The sequence below is a fragment of the Electrophorus electricus genome, unplaced genomic scaffold, assembly GCF_041902795.1.
Source record: "Electrophorus electricus isolate QZ-2024a unplaced genomic scaffold, ASM4190279v1 Scaffold64, whole genome shotgun sequence".
Taxonomy (NCBI): Eukaryota; Metazoa; Chordata; class Actinopteri; order Gymnotiformes; family Gymnotidae; genus Electrophorus; species Electrophorus electricus.
This window is the reverse complement of record NW_027658781.1, coordinates 191,712-206,174: the sequence shown is the minus strand read 5'-3', so window position 1 is coordinate 206,174 and position 14,463 is coordinate 191,712. Positions and strand designations below refer to the sequence as shown.

The following is a 14,463-nucleotide window of genomic DNA, read 5'->3' as shown; positions in this document are numbered from 1 at the left end:
CATGGCAGCAATAGTTTAATCCATGTCAGGACCACCGTGGGAGGTTTGCTTGTTGAAAATAGAAAAGAAGGAGAAAAAAACACACTGTAACATTCGTTCAGTTATCGTCACACTTTGTCAGCATCTACATTGAAAAGTAGTTATAAAATGATAACAATTTGGAGGTGACTATTTAAAAATAATTCCCTATTATAGTACAAGAAATATTCACTTGCCATAACATTGCACGTAGCAATATAAAATAAATGCCTCTTGCTCACTGACAGAGACAGTTATCCAGTTAGGATCACTGATACTAAAAAGGCAGACACAGCAAGTTAAAATTAAAATTATGAACCCTAACCAGGACAAAGTAGGATAAATATATTTAAGAGACTGACTGATCAGATGATTCATAGTAAGTATGTACACCACTTGTAAGTAATGTATTGACATAGGCTATTATTACATGACAGTTTAATAGTTTGTTCAGCCAGTTTTAATAACATTTTTATAATGAATTTTACAAAAGCCAGATCCACGGAACCAGGTACAGTAGAAAGTGAGTCAGTAAGACACAAATGTTGATTCAAGGCTATTTGTTATGACTTTTTAGTGCTTTGCACTGCACTCACTGTGCTCACACTTCAACTGAAGGTTATGCACTGGCACAGTTGGAACTGCTGTTTTAAAGGTTGTGAATCAGGGGTCATTGGGACTTTCTGTTATCACCACTATTAATGAACAGCCTCACATAGGTGGAGTGTACATACAGTTAGGACACTGTAGGCTAGGTTCATTCTTACAACATCCATTGGCTGTTCCAAAGAGAAAGTCTTTCTCTCTTTCTCTCCCTCCCTCTCTCTCTCTCTCTCTCTCTCTCTCTCTCTCTCTCTCTCTCTCTCTCTCTCTCTCTCTCTCTCACACACGCACACACACATGTGCAAACACATGCTCAAAAACACAGTTTCTGGGCATAAATTGATTACAGATCCCATGGCCGATATTTGAGAATGAGACTCAGAGGGCTCCGTTCATTATGGCACTTAACAGCTTGAAGGACTGCCTCCACAAAGAATGCTACAGCATGTATCTGATCACAGTAAGCTTCAGGAAAACGAAAAATACACTGCTCACAGCCAGCATACAGTAGCATTGACCCGGGAGCCAAGTGTTTCAACTTGAATGTCTCTCTTAGAGAAGTCAGCACCACTGATGTGTGTTCACTAATGTTAAAACTATGCCACCAGATAAAGAGAGAGAAAGAGAGAGAGAGAGAGAGAGAGAGAGAGAGAGAGAGAGAGAGAGAGAGAGAGACAGACAGACAGACAGACAGACAGACAGAGAGAGAAAGAGAGAGCAATATCTCCACAGCCCATTGTCCACTGCAGGAGTCAGTAGAGGGGCCTATCCTGACCACCACAGCAAATAAGAATTAACAAAAGGAAAAGGATATAAACCAACAGGTTTTTGCATAGAACATGGTCACCCACACTACGTTTTATAGCTGTCGTGTACATAATCATTATCATTTTTTTTATTTTTCTGGGGAACAGTTATACCATTTCTTGATAAAATAACAATAAAACAACGATGACATTAAAATGAAGTGAATATTCTTTGCTATGCTGGACCATTACATGTCCCTTGACTTTAGAGGTAAGTGCTTCATATGAGTCTGTCCATCCAGCATCTTTCTTTCTTTTTTTGGGGGGGGGGGGGTGGTCTTGTAATGCGTAGCCGTATGGGACGATGCAAAGCGCTCTACCTCCACCTGCCGTTCTATGTAAAGGGGCTTGGGTTAAAGCAGGCATCACTCACCACAGCCCACCACCAATGTCACAACCAGCGCCAGTAATGATTCATTAGTTCAGTGGTCCATAAGTTCAGAGCAGTTGCTCAATTACCAGAGTGCCAGCCCCTAAGCATCACATTTAAGCTGCTCGTAACGGTGGCGGGCGACAAGTTAAAGGATTCGCTTGTCTACTGAGCATACCCCATAGGAAACTATACGATTTTTCCACAGGACATAAAATTTACACGAAAATAACCGAAGTGTAACATCTCAGGCTGTTATTTCCCGGCAGAAACCATAAAAGAGTTACATGTATAATTCCCAGTTTGCCACATCGACCATATGCTGTTTGACGGGGTGCCTTTCAATCTCTTCTTGCCCTCTCTACAAACACAGTCAAAGTAGTTTGCCGCTTTGTTACCGAGTGATATCACCAGTGCCTAAATGCCGTGAAAGCGCCTTTCTTCAAATTCACTCTCTAGAACCGACAGCAAGTCATCACTGGGAAGTGCTGGGCTATTGCACATGTATTTATGCACGAAAAGAAGTGCGCACGGTGAGCCTTTGCACTCCTAAACAAGCCAGGCTTAATCTGTCAAAAGAAATGTTTTTCTCCAACTGGACGTGCCCAAACTACAAAATACCCCCCAAAACAAACTCGCCCCACTCCTCCCACATCTCCTTTCTTCGGATAGCCCTTTTCCGACGCGCTCACGCACTCAGATTCATTCCGCCATACCTTTACTGCCGCCGACGAGCAATCCGAAGAGACAGAGGAGCGTCCGAATCATTTTCGGCAGAACTGCGCTGACCGACAGCTGCCAGCGTTCGAGGTGAGTTGAATGCACGGTGGCTTGAAATGAAAACGCGCTCTTCTTCGCCTCCGTCCCTCTCCGTGCGTGTCCGTCGCTGACGCGCGCACACGCTCGCTCGCAGCTCACTCGTTCACCGTCCGCAGCAGTCGGGGATCTGAGGAGCGTGAGCTCTTCCTCGATGCAGCGCTCATTGAAATGCACGGAGCTAACCAAGGCTCCCGCCGCTGCACCGACTCCGGTAAGAACTAATAACCATTCGCTAGCAATCCAGTGAGCGGGAGTTAACTGTGAGCCATACAGCGCACACGGGAAGGTGGGTCGCTGGTGTGTAAAGCGCTTGTCCGTACAGTGTACTCATTAAAAGGAGACTTAAAAACTTATTCAAGTATGCGAGTACATGGCAAGGGAATGAATTGTAACAACTTTCTGAACTCTCTCAAATTTCAGACAAAAGAGCTCTCAGATTAGAACCATTTTTAAAATCTTTGGTCACTGACCTATTTCCCGTGCCCATTAAGTTGTTTAACTTTAGTGTATTGTGGCAAATGGTCTGATCCTCCAGTAACTTAACTCTCCCTAAAGACCTCCTTCAGCAGAACTATTAACTATAAATGCCCTCATGAACATTTGGTCTAAAATTTGGAAGAGAAACAGAGGTACACTTAGAATATATTGCATACTAAAAACATACAGGCATGTTTCTTATTAATTAAGAAAGCAATAGTATATTACCTTAAAAAACAAAACAAAACAAACAAAGAAGATAATGCACCATTTGTGAGGGATATTTCATATTAATAACAGCCTAATTCTATTTGATGTATTGTCTAAGTGCATACCTAAAATCCTTTTTGGCTTTGGGTTTAAACATTTTAGGCCAAAGCTAGAACCTTGCATTTTGTCTGTGCTGGTACTTGTGCCCAACATTCGCCGTACTCATAAGCCTCAAGGTTTTACGTTTCACAAAGCTCATAACAAGGGAGTGCTGACAAACGAATGATGATCTACAGGGACCTTTTCAACCCTAACCCCTCACCCTCAGCGACCTTGTTCATCTCAACAATCGCTCCCAAGTGAGAGGAAGAGAGCCATGACTCGAGGCTTAGAATTTGTTTGGCTAAAGTATAGGTGTGGTCCTGTTTTATTGACACAGGGTTTACTAGGAGCTTTGGGCTGTTTGTTTATCAAAGGGGATGTTACACTCTGTGTCAGAATGGAGAGAGAAGGGAATTGGCACCAGAGAAATGGGCCTTGTCATGCATTACTCAGGAGCATGGCAGGAACCTAAGGGTTGGAGATGTATAAAATATGCAGTTTAATATGCAGTTTCACGGTCTACTATGTTAAGTTATTATCTAAAAGGTGATAGGGGAGTGTGTGTGGATGTGAGTGTGTGTTTGCATGCGTAAGTGTTATGTGTGTGCATATGTCTGTGCATATGTGTGTGTGTGTGTGTGTGTGTGTGTGTGTGTGTGTGTGTGTGTGTGCGCGTGTGTGCGTGCATGTCTGTAATGTCTGCGTGAATGCATTTTGGATTACAGCCTTAGGTAACAATTTTATCCACATTGGCTTATCGTAGGTTTGACGAACACTGAAAAAGACATATTTTCCAAACTGCACCTTCATGCATTAGGACGTACCAATCCAAAATCCTCATATTGGTTATCTTCTAAGAATAACTTCTCTGTAGCAACTCTCTTAGGATGCTGTACTTGGTGATCTCTGTAAAACCATATTATTCCATTATAATAAAATACCACAATATCCAATGTTACTTAGGCCAGAAAGCTGCAATAAAAAAATAAGCCACTTCAGATCATAGACAAATGTTTATAAGCACTGCAAAGAGCCATAATCAAGATTAAAATAAGTTTCAAACTCCTTTACCTTTGTCATACCTAATTTTTTGTAACCCCCAGATAGTATCGTTAATGACTACAGTATAAGAATAATGAAGTCTTGGTCTCAGAGAAGCATTCAGCATACAAGTCACATAAAACAGGGGCTCTGAAGACATGGCTTGTGCACCCAGGCAGGGTGGATGTCAGATTAATGACTCTGTGCGAGAGAGAGGGGGGCGGCTGATTAGGGCGCTATTTTGCCTGGCAGCCCGCCTCTTGGCATCAGCTGGGACAAAGCGTACCTGGTGCAGAGGTCCGTGAAGCTGAACAGAGGCCATCGTACCTATCTCAGCAACAGGCCAGACAAGGGCAGAGACCTTATAGATGAGCCTAGAAAGGTCCTCTCTGGTTTTTTTGGTTGTTTTTTTTCTCCAAAGGTAGAACGTTTGGTTGAGGATTTGGAATATTATAAATTGTTTACATGGTGAAAAACTGTGAGCATTCTGCCCAGAGAAAAATATATAATTAAATAACAGCATGCCAGATCAAATATTGGATGTTTGGATATTTCTTCCCAGGAGTCTGTGTCTCTGAATCTGCACTCAGCTGTCTATTGGGGCCTGAACTGCAAACCCTCTTGAACATTTCCTTAACTAGCTCTCCTTATTCCTGTCTCCTCACGACCCACTGCTTCAGTCGGACACTAAAAGCATTCGTCAGCTGTTCCATACCTGAAGGGCTCAACTCTCTCAAACACAGGCAGAGAGATGGAGCCAAAGGGAAGACGTGTCCATCGATAAGCCATTAGTGGCCCTGCACCAGGAGACACCTGCTTCTGAACACCCCTACCTACAGACCCCACTCACTGCCGCTAGCGTGTGCTAACCATGCGTGTGACAACACCTGCTTGTCAATGACACCAGAACTTGAGGGATAAGCTATTAGTGAACTGGAATGCACAGGGTAGAATGTTCCTGTGGTTCTCGATTATTGCTTTTGGTGTGTTGAAAGGAGGTGTGTAAAAGTGCAGAAGGACAACTGAACACACTTTTGATCTCACAGAGAAACATGTGGCATGGTTAATGCAGTTCTGAAGGTATAATTTATAAGTTTATTTCAAAGAGTGTAATTATGGCCAATTAACTATGGCGAAGAAATAAAAAAGAGCTTGTTGGCTGTCTCATACACCAATTCTAATGACATTTTCCCCATACAGAGATTATATTTAATTATCATGCTCTTGCCTGTAGTGTTCAGGATGCAGCATCTTAGCATTAAAATATTTTTTTTTCATTAGCATCTTCCTGTGCGCACGGTCTTTCTGTTGCATATTTCAAATGGCGTCTCATAATGTCTGTCAGCAGCAGCCAAGCTCCCCACAACGGCATGCTGTCTCGTAAGCTACAAAAGGTACAAAAAGGTCTAAGTACAATTTTTTTCCTTGAGCAGAGCATAAACAAAAATCCAGTAAAGGTGGTCACAAAGTATTTGTCTGCTACAGCCTGCCATCCCTGAGGTTCTGTTGAAAACACCAGAGATCAACCACATCATAGATAAATCCGAGTGACCATTCCAGAACAGGCACATGACATAGTTAAGATCTGGGCAGTGACTCTCCAAGAGACTACCTGCATGATATATAACTAATAAAAGGGACTTATCTTGAATTAACTTTGCTGAATTAATCTACTCTTAATGCTGTAGCCATAATAATCGGTATTCATGTTGGAGAAAACATTTGTGTCCCAGTTTAAGCATAACTGCATCACTGGATGAGCAACTGTCCTATGGAATAGCTGCATGTGGTCTGATAACCAAAGGACTTGTTTATACTGTTGTTAATGGATATTGAGCAAACTACCATGAGTAATATTATAGTCATTTAGAAAAGCAGTGTGTATGTATATCTACATATGGCTATATATACACTATATTGCCAAAAGTATTCACTCACTCATCCAAATCATTGAATTCAGGTTTTCGAATCACTTCCATGGCCACAGGTGTATAAAACCAAGCACCCAGGCATGCAGACTGCTTCTACAAACATTTGTGAAAGAATGAGTCACCCTCAGGAGCTGAGTGCGTTCCAGCGTGGTACCATGATAGGATGTCTCCTGTGACACAAGTCCAGTCGTGAAATTTGCTTACTAAACATTCCACCATCAACTGTCAGTGGAATTATAACAAAGTGGAAGTGATTGGGAATGACGACAACTCGGCCACAAAGTGGTAGGCCACGTAAAATTACAGAGCAGGGTCAGCTCTGTTAAAAGGTCAGTCGTTACAGACCTCCAAACTTCAGGTGGCCTTCAGATTAGCTCAAGAACAGTGCGTAGAGAAATGGGCCTCATGGAATGGGTTTCCATGACCGAGCAGCTGCATCCAAGCCTTACGTCACCAAGCGCAATGCAAAGCGTTGGATGTAGTGGTGTAAAGCACACCACCTTCTTGTCCAGCATGAGTGTCTGACCTCACAAATGCACTTGTGGAAGAATGGGCAAAATTCCTATAAACACACGCCTAAACCTTGTGGAAAGCCTTCCCAGAGGAGTCGAAGTTGTTATAGCTGCAAAGGGTTGGCCGACATCATATTAAACCCTATTGATTAAGATTGGGATGTCACTCAAATTTTTATGTGTGTGAAGGCAGATGAGCGATTATCTATCTATCTATCTATCTATCTATCTATCTATCTATCTATCTATCTATCTATCTATCTATCTATCTATCTATCTATCTATCTATCTATCTATCTATCTATCTATCTATAATGTTGATGCATGTGGTTTTCTGTATGGTAACTCCTAGGCCAGGGGTGTGAATAGGTAAAGAGAAGGATAATAATTCATCATTTTAGAATGGGGGCATTCTCTAGCATTTTCTACCATACAAAAGGGAAATCAAATTTTGATTCTGATTCTTTACACATACTGTTTATATAGGATAGGATAGATTTGCTATACCTTATTAAATTAACATCTATACCTTTCCCATCGTTTGTAGTTCTGTATAGAATACCTTCTCTAAGTTTCAGTACTGAGAATCTTATGGATTTTTGCAGCTTCTCAGTCAGCACAGTCTAGTGTTCCAGTCATGTCAGAAACCCTAGTAAATTACATTAAAAAATGGCAAACACAATAGTTATGAATGTCCTTGGATGTTAACCAATAGTAATAAAAAATATATATAAGAAAAAAGACACCACCAGTCAGGCTGAGTTCATTTGTCTGAATGTTTACAAATGGTTGCAAGAAGTTGCGAGCAGTTAAAAAAAGCTAAATGTGATATAAAGGCCTTCTGCTATTCAAAGAAACATGTTCTGAATAAACAACAAATCCACAAAGTCACATAAAACTATAATACGAGTTTCCTCAAAAAGGAGATTGTTTTTTTTTTTTGAAAGCATAAATGATCACCTGAATGTTTTAAGACCAGTGAGAAGGTGCTAAAGTGTGATAGGTATTTCAGAAAAAATTTAAAAAATTTAAAAAATAATAATAATAAAATAAACAACCATTTAAATGGTCTGGTATTAAAACGTCTCCTTTAATGTTTTTCCCTCTCACAACCCAAAGGTTCTTTTCTTTTTTTCCCCACATTTTTTGAGTTGCATGGAGTTAAAAAATAAAATAACTTATGCAGCTCGATAAACTACTGGAGTCTTTTTAAACTCTGGTTATCAACTGTCACTGAACCATCAAAGACAGTTTGATAATAGATGGATGATGGATAAGTGCATACCACTTTTAAGCCCATTTGATAAGAGCAGAGATTCAGGTCCATCTGAAATTGCTGTCCAATCAATGAACCATTTATAATGGCATGGGTATCTCTTTTGTTGTACAGGTCAGATGAACCTGAAGTGGTGCTCACTCCCACCGTGAAATAACCTGCACAAACTTTGATGCTGACAGGAGAGTAACCATACAGTGACTCATTGATTTGCTGCATTACAGAATGCATGTGGGCTGGTGGTGTAAATTTTGTGAGAGTCCTAGTGAGATTCCTTTTTGGATTATCCATCCTATGGACCATCCTTCAATGTTAGAAAATTTTTGAATCCCATATTAAAGGGATTTGTGTGTGTGTGTGTGTGTGTGTGCTTTTGCTTTGTTTCTCTAGAAACCTTGTGCACTACACTTCAGTTTTTACTACAGATTTTACTACTGCCCATGACCCTTGATCTAGCATCTCTAATGCCATAATGGAAATGATCCCTTGGATTTAAAGGTCAGTACAGCGGGCACTCCATACTTCCATCAATTTCAGGCATCAGGAAGTTTGGCAAACCTTCTGAAAATCTATAATCTACATATAGTATCCTAAAGGACAATAATGTTAACTTAATCCAGAATTCAGAAATTATGGATATCAACAATTTGCAAATTGTAGTATTTTACTACAGAAATTCAAGCACTGATTAAAAATAGTTCAAAACAAAGATTCAAATTGCAAGTCATTAGGCAAAGCAAACAGTGCAAACAAGGAGCTGTTTACAATAACCCTGTGTAGCTATGTTGGAATAGAATTTGATCAGTATATTCTTACTATGTATCACTGAAATAGGGATTTTGTTTGTTTCTTTTCCATTTTTTACACCCCCTATAGCCATTTATTTCGTCATTGATCTGCTTCTTACAACTTGTGTTCAGTTTCTAGATAACATGAACCTGTTCTTTTCAAGTTTAGTGTCCATCAACCATTGTAATGATTGATCCCTCTAAAGTTCAATTAACACTGGAACAAATGTTGCTTTCTTTAAGACACGGCTTTAATGTACTTAAGGCGGATTTGCTAAATTAGGGTTGTCAGCCAGTGCTTCCAGAGGCTTTTGGGTTAATTCCTCTGCGTGGAGTGATGAGGTAAAAAATGACTCCCTCTGTGTTACTCTGTTGGAGGGGGTCATAGCCTGGCTCAGACTACCACTGCTAATGCCCCAAAACATCTCCCAGTGCAATTCTTCGACAGTGTAAATGTGCAAAGGTTCTAGTCACCGCTGAGGAGAGGTCAGATCTCTGAGACCTTGGTAGCTGGGCGTGTCCGAGTAGGCACACTGGCACATGAGCTGCATGTGAGCGAGCACACACAAGCACATTACCAGCATTGTGAATGTTGGCTATGAAGTTATTCATAGTAAACATTGATTTGATAATGCCAGGTCAACTGTGATTTGAAAGTCTATGGATTGAGCAAATATGCTTATTTTTGATTAAGTTCTCTCATTGGAAAACTAGACTTTCAAATTTCTTCAAAAGAAGCTTTAATTTCGATCAAGGTTTGCACAATAAATGTGAATTATGTAGCAAAAGCAAAGCAAAAGACTGGATTTCAGAGTATTCAAATTGCTTAACAGTGATTCATCCAGGTTCTCAGGATATCAGTTGCAATGAGTCATATGTGTGTTTTTTTGTCATTAAAAATGGCAGTACCTTTTTGGTGTTATACCAAAGGTCCTGAATCTGACACGTAAGATGGAAAGATGCAGTGTCGAGCCCACTATTACACTTATAGTATTATGGAACCTTGAAAATACTCATTTAGAATGATTTCAAAGGGACAGTTATTGGCTATATATTGCTTTAAGATGAGCTTGGTGAGCTAGACTCCTGGAGGGAAAAAGGGCATTATCCCATGGAAAGAATTATAGCCCTCCATCACGTACCATGACAACACCACACCTGCAAAGCAAAGCTGTAAAGCTGTTATAAAAATGAGACACTAAACCTCTTTGTAGTGTCAGACTTTATTTAAAAGGATGTCTAGATAAGGTAGCATTCAGTGGAATTTCACAGGCATGCATTACTGAATAGACTAATACAAATTCTAACCTGAAAGTCACCCTCCAGTCAAAACTTCAAATTAAAATTTATTTCTGTTTCACCCTTGATAACTCAAGACCACTGTATGTCCAAAGTAATTACGCATACTTCTTGCATTTAAGATGCAGTTTCACAGCTGCTGGGGGCTTGGTACTGGGAAGGTCTGCCTTATAACATCACAAAACATCAAAGAATCCTTGACCAATCAAGAAAGGGCAGTATCTGAGAGGAATTTATTATAGTATTTAAACAAAGACTGTAACCTATAGTAAGAATACATGTAACTACTGAACTGATAAAAAAATATCAAAGTGATGGTTTCTGATCCATATTATGCTAATTGCTACATAGTTCTTTAATTCTACAAAATCAATAGATTTTCAAAGGAATTAATTACTCAAAACTGTAAGTAATACACTCAATAAGACTATAGTTAAAACAACGTAAGGTATAAAGGGGGTCTAAAACAAGCATGACATTATTAGAAATATAAAATCATTTAATTAATACTAAATTCTGTTCTTAGTTTTAGCAAAAAAATATTTCATATTCTGCCATATAAATAATGTTTTATGTGGTTGGCATCCTTAAACACATTCACTTTAGGAGTGTCACAGCAATGAAGTGATTGGTTTCCGGAGACTAATGGTGGGATTGACTGGGCTGTGGCTGCTGGGATGGGAAGGTGATCCGCAAAAGGGATGGGCCATCTCCTCACAGCTAAAGCAGGCCACCATGGCCCTGGAGGCTCACATTTTCACCGATCACGATTAATTGTTTATTACCCCTGATGCCCTGAAATGATGAGGCCTGCTCAGACCCTGATTGATGGCTGCCTCTTCTGCAGGCTCATGAGTTAAAGAGCGAAAGAGATGGATGACCCACGGGGGAGAGGACAGAAGAATGTGTGTGTGTGTGTGTGTTTATGTGTGTGTGTGTGTGTGTGTGTGTGTGTGTGTGTGTGTATGTGTGTGTATGTGTGTGTGTGTGGGGGGGGGGACTAGAATAGGAGAGCTATGCAGAAGGAAGTACACAGGAGAGTCAGCTGATCTCTTAGTGAGTGAGCATCTGAAAACACCAAAGTATGTATGAGTATGAAATGAGTATGAAAATTAGATATAATGGCCAAGGCCACAGACAATTTGTTTTACAGTATGTCAATATTATATAGACATTAATATTAACAAACCAAAGTACATAGTAAGCTTACTTCGACACGTCAAATAAAAATCCTTCTCAAGCAACTTTAGAAATCAGCTTTATCTGTTGAATTTGACTCAAAAGAGAGACCAGACTAAATCCAGCAAATTAAAAGAAGAGTACAGATATCATCCAGTGAAAAGAATCAGACCTTCAGTTTGGTTGACCTTCATCTCAGTGGAGTCTGTTCGAAAGTGAGAGGAGAAGTGACCTTTCTGCTCAGCTGTATCCACTTCTAATGCTCATCGTATTCTCAGCGTACAAGCTGATGTGTTTGTTTCCCTTGCTCCTGCATGGAGTGCTCCTCATACCAAAAGACACTGAGCGCGTGTGCATGTGTGCACACGTGCTCATGTGTGTATGCATGTGTACATATGTGTGTGCATGCGCGTGTGCTCATGTTTGTGTGTGTGTGTGTGTGTGTGCGTGTGTGTGTGTGTGTGTGCATGTGCGTGTGTGTGTGTGTGTGTGTGTGTGTGTGTGCGCTCATGTTTGTGTGTGTGTGTGTGTGTGTGTGTGTGCGCTCATGTTTGTGTGTGTGTGTGAGTGTGTGAGTGTGTAGGGTGGGGGCTTGGCATTGATAGAGTAATGGGTAATGGAAACATACAAAATTTCTTGCCATCTCATCGACATAAATTCTCTTTCTGTGACAGCCACTTGGACTGAATGCACATAGACATCCATTGTGCTCGTCTTGAAAAGTACAGGGATGGATTTAGAAGCCAACTTTTAGCTTTCTTTCAGCGTCCATGAAAGAATGGTTGGAAGAGCTGCCAGAAAGAGCAGAATTCAATTAATGCAACCTCTCACAAAATTTATCTGTCTACGGACCGGTGTTAAAGAAGCAAAGAGTCATTTTTAAGGGGCCAGCATTCTGGGGGTTTTTTCTGCATGTTTCAGCTTGTACTTGTGCAAGGAAAGTGTCGATGTTTGAGTAAGTGGCAGCTATTCCATACGGAATCACACTTGTACATTTGCAGACATTGATTTACCACAGTCGTCAATCTATTCGCTACATGCCTTCATGTTATGACATGACAGAAATAAGGTGTTGTTATTAATGCTGTCTACTAGTTTCAAAGGGCAAGAGGAGACACAGTGGTGGAGAACTGCTTATTCCCCCATCCAGCCCACAAGCCTCCTACGTGGTCATGAACCCCAAGTGTAGTAGAATGAGCTTGTGAGCTCCGAACTTGGCCCATCATCCCCCACGGAGACAGCCCAATCCCAGCCTGTGAAGCTTTAGGCTGTGTTTGGTCTGACTGGTTTCCACAAAAGCTGCTCTCGGCATTTCTCACACCTGTTTGAGGTGTACTTCCTCACTGAGGGCCACTGACTGAGTGAACAAGAGAACCTCGGAGGTCACCATAGCTACCCTGCCGTGGGCTTCGGCTTTGCTTTACTTCCTGGTTTGCGTTTCATGTGCTTCTTTGATTTGGTTTTACTTCTGTTCCACTCCCTCTTGATGGTTTTCTCCATCATGTATTCGTTTCACCTATTCCTCATTTCTAGTCTCATTATGTAGTGTGTTTTGTGTGTTTCGTTGCTGGTCCATTGTACACATAGCTTGTCTTTCTTTTGGTATGTAGTCTCTCATGTATTTTGTTCTAGCTGAGGTTTGTCCATAGCCTGTTTTCCAATGTGTTTCATTCAGTTTGCTTGTTCGTGGTTTTTGTGTTTTTTTGCTTTCTGTTTGGTCATCATGTACACTTGGTTTTTTCATTTTGGTGCTATGACTCTGGATCTTTCAACTGACCATGATTTTAGATTTTGTCATGGTATGGCCCCTCCCCCCTCAAATGTGTGCGTGTGCGTGCGCGTGTGCGTGTGCGTGCGTGTGTGTGTGCATGTGTGTTGCCACACCCTCTTGTGTTGTGCACCTGATCCTTGTTGTGTGTAATTGTCATGAGTGTATATAAGTCTCGTGTCGTATCGTCAAGGTTATCGGTGTTTGACCTATGTAGTGTGTTTGTGTGTGTTGAGTCGTGCTTGTGATTAAAACGTATGTTCTGTTTAACGTGCCTCGTCCCCGCATCCTCCTTAACCCGTTAAATGTCACAGATTTGCCCATAATAAATCTCACTCTTCTCACTGTTTGCTCCACGTTACACTTTGCTTAATTTTAATATTATTTGCTTCTGTAGTAATAATATGCTGTCTTTGATAGCAATGATTGTACATCAGGAATTTACTATTAAATTAAATAAAATCATTTGAATAAACAATGACTCCTCTCAGTCTGTTGCACACTTACACTGTTACTACTGCTATGACTCGTGACTTGTTGACATGGTTATAAAGGCTCCTTATTTTCTCAAACTACTTTGTATGACTGAAATTGAGTCAGTCAGTGATTCTTCTTTTTTCTTTCTTTTTTTTTAGAGGAGCACATATGAAAGAGGTGAGGAGGGGATCAATAATCTATTCTTCATGATCGTGCTTTAACAAAGTGAATTTGGTGAACGTCCCTTTGGTTGATTTACTGTGGCCTAGGGTGAAAATTCATTTACTGATGTGGAGTGAAAATGTAAAAACAATAAAAGGGTTGACTATGAATTACTCACCAAGTTCCCTGGTATCATTATTCCAGTACTAATATATGCTGCTTTAAGAGAACCCCATATATCAAAAAAACTAATTCTGTAGAGCTTGACGTAATAGAGCCAGCAGTGGTATTTGTTACAGTATATGTAATTTATAAAAAGGAGAGAGAATTTTAAAAAGTAAGAAGGAGGACATGAGGGCAGGATAAAAAGGGTTTATGAGGTCAGGGAGGAAGCCATCATGTGGGATTGTGGTTCATTAAACATTGTGTGTTTAGGAGCTGAATATATTTAGGTAGTTTCACAGGCTGAGACGCAGCTACTTATAGCCACACTGCGAAAAAAAAAAAAAAAAGAGGAGGAGATGAAGAATAATTTATAGTTATCTTCTTTCAATTTTTCTCAACATTTTGTAATTACCTCTCTTCATAGCTAAAAACAGACTCAAGAGATGGTTTGGACACTGAT

The 14,463-nt window shown here is 40.4% G+C and overlaps 1 protein-coding gene and 1 long non-coding RNA gene across 2 annotated transcripts in view; one reads left to right on the top strand and one right to left on the bottom strand.

Moving 5' to 3' along the window:
- Nucleotides 1–2,805, bottom strand: part of LOC145643237 (neural cell adhesion molecule 2-like) — a 121,213-nt gene extending 118,408 nt beyond the window's left edge. Inside the window, exon 1 of the mRNA XM_081709601.1 lies at nt 2,514–2,805. Within this exon, the coding sequence (XP_081565727.1) occupies nt 2,514–2,565 (52 nt within the window). The 5' untranslated portion in view covers nt 2,566–2,805. The remainder of the gene's footprint in view (nt 1–2,513) is intronic.
- Nucleotides 2,493–13,952, top strand: LOC145656224 (uncharacterized). The gene is made up of 3 exons (XR_014121887.1): nt 2,493–2,607; nt 8,556–8,663; nt 13,835–13,952. It is a non-coding gene; the product is annotated as an uncharacterized LOC145656224 (long non-coding RNA).
- The last annotated feature ends 511 nt before the right edge of the window (nt 13,953–14,463 follow it).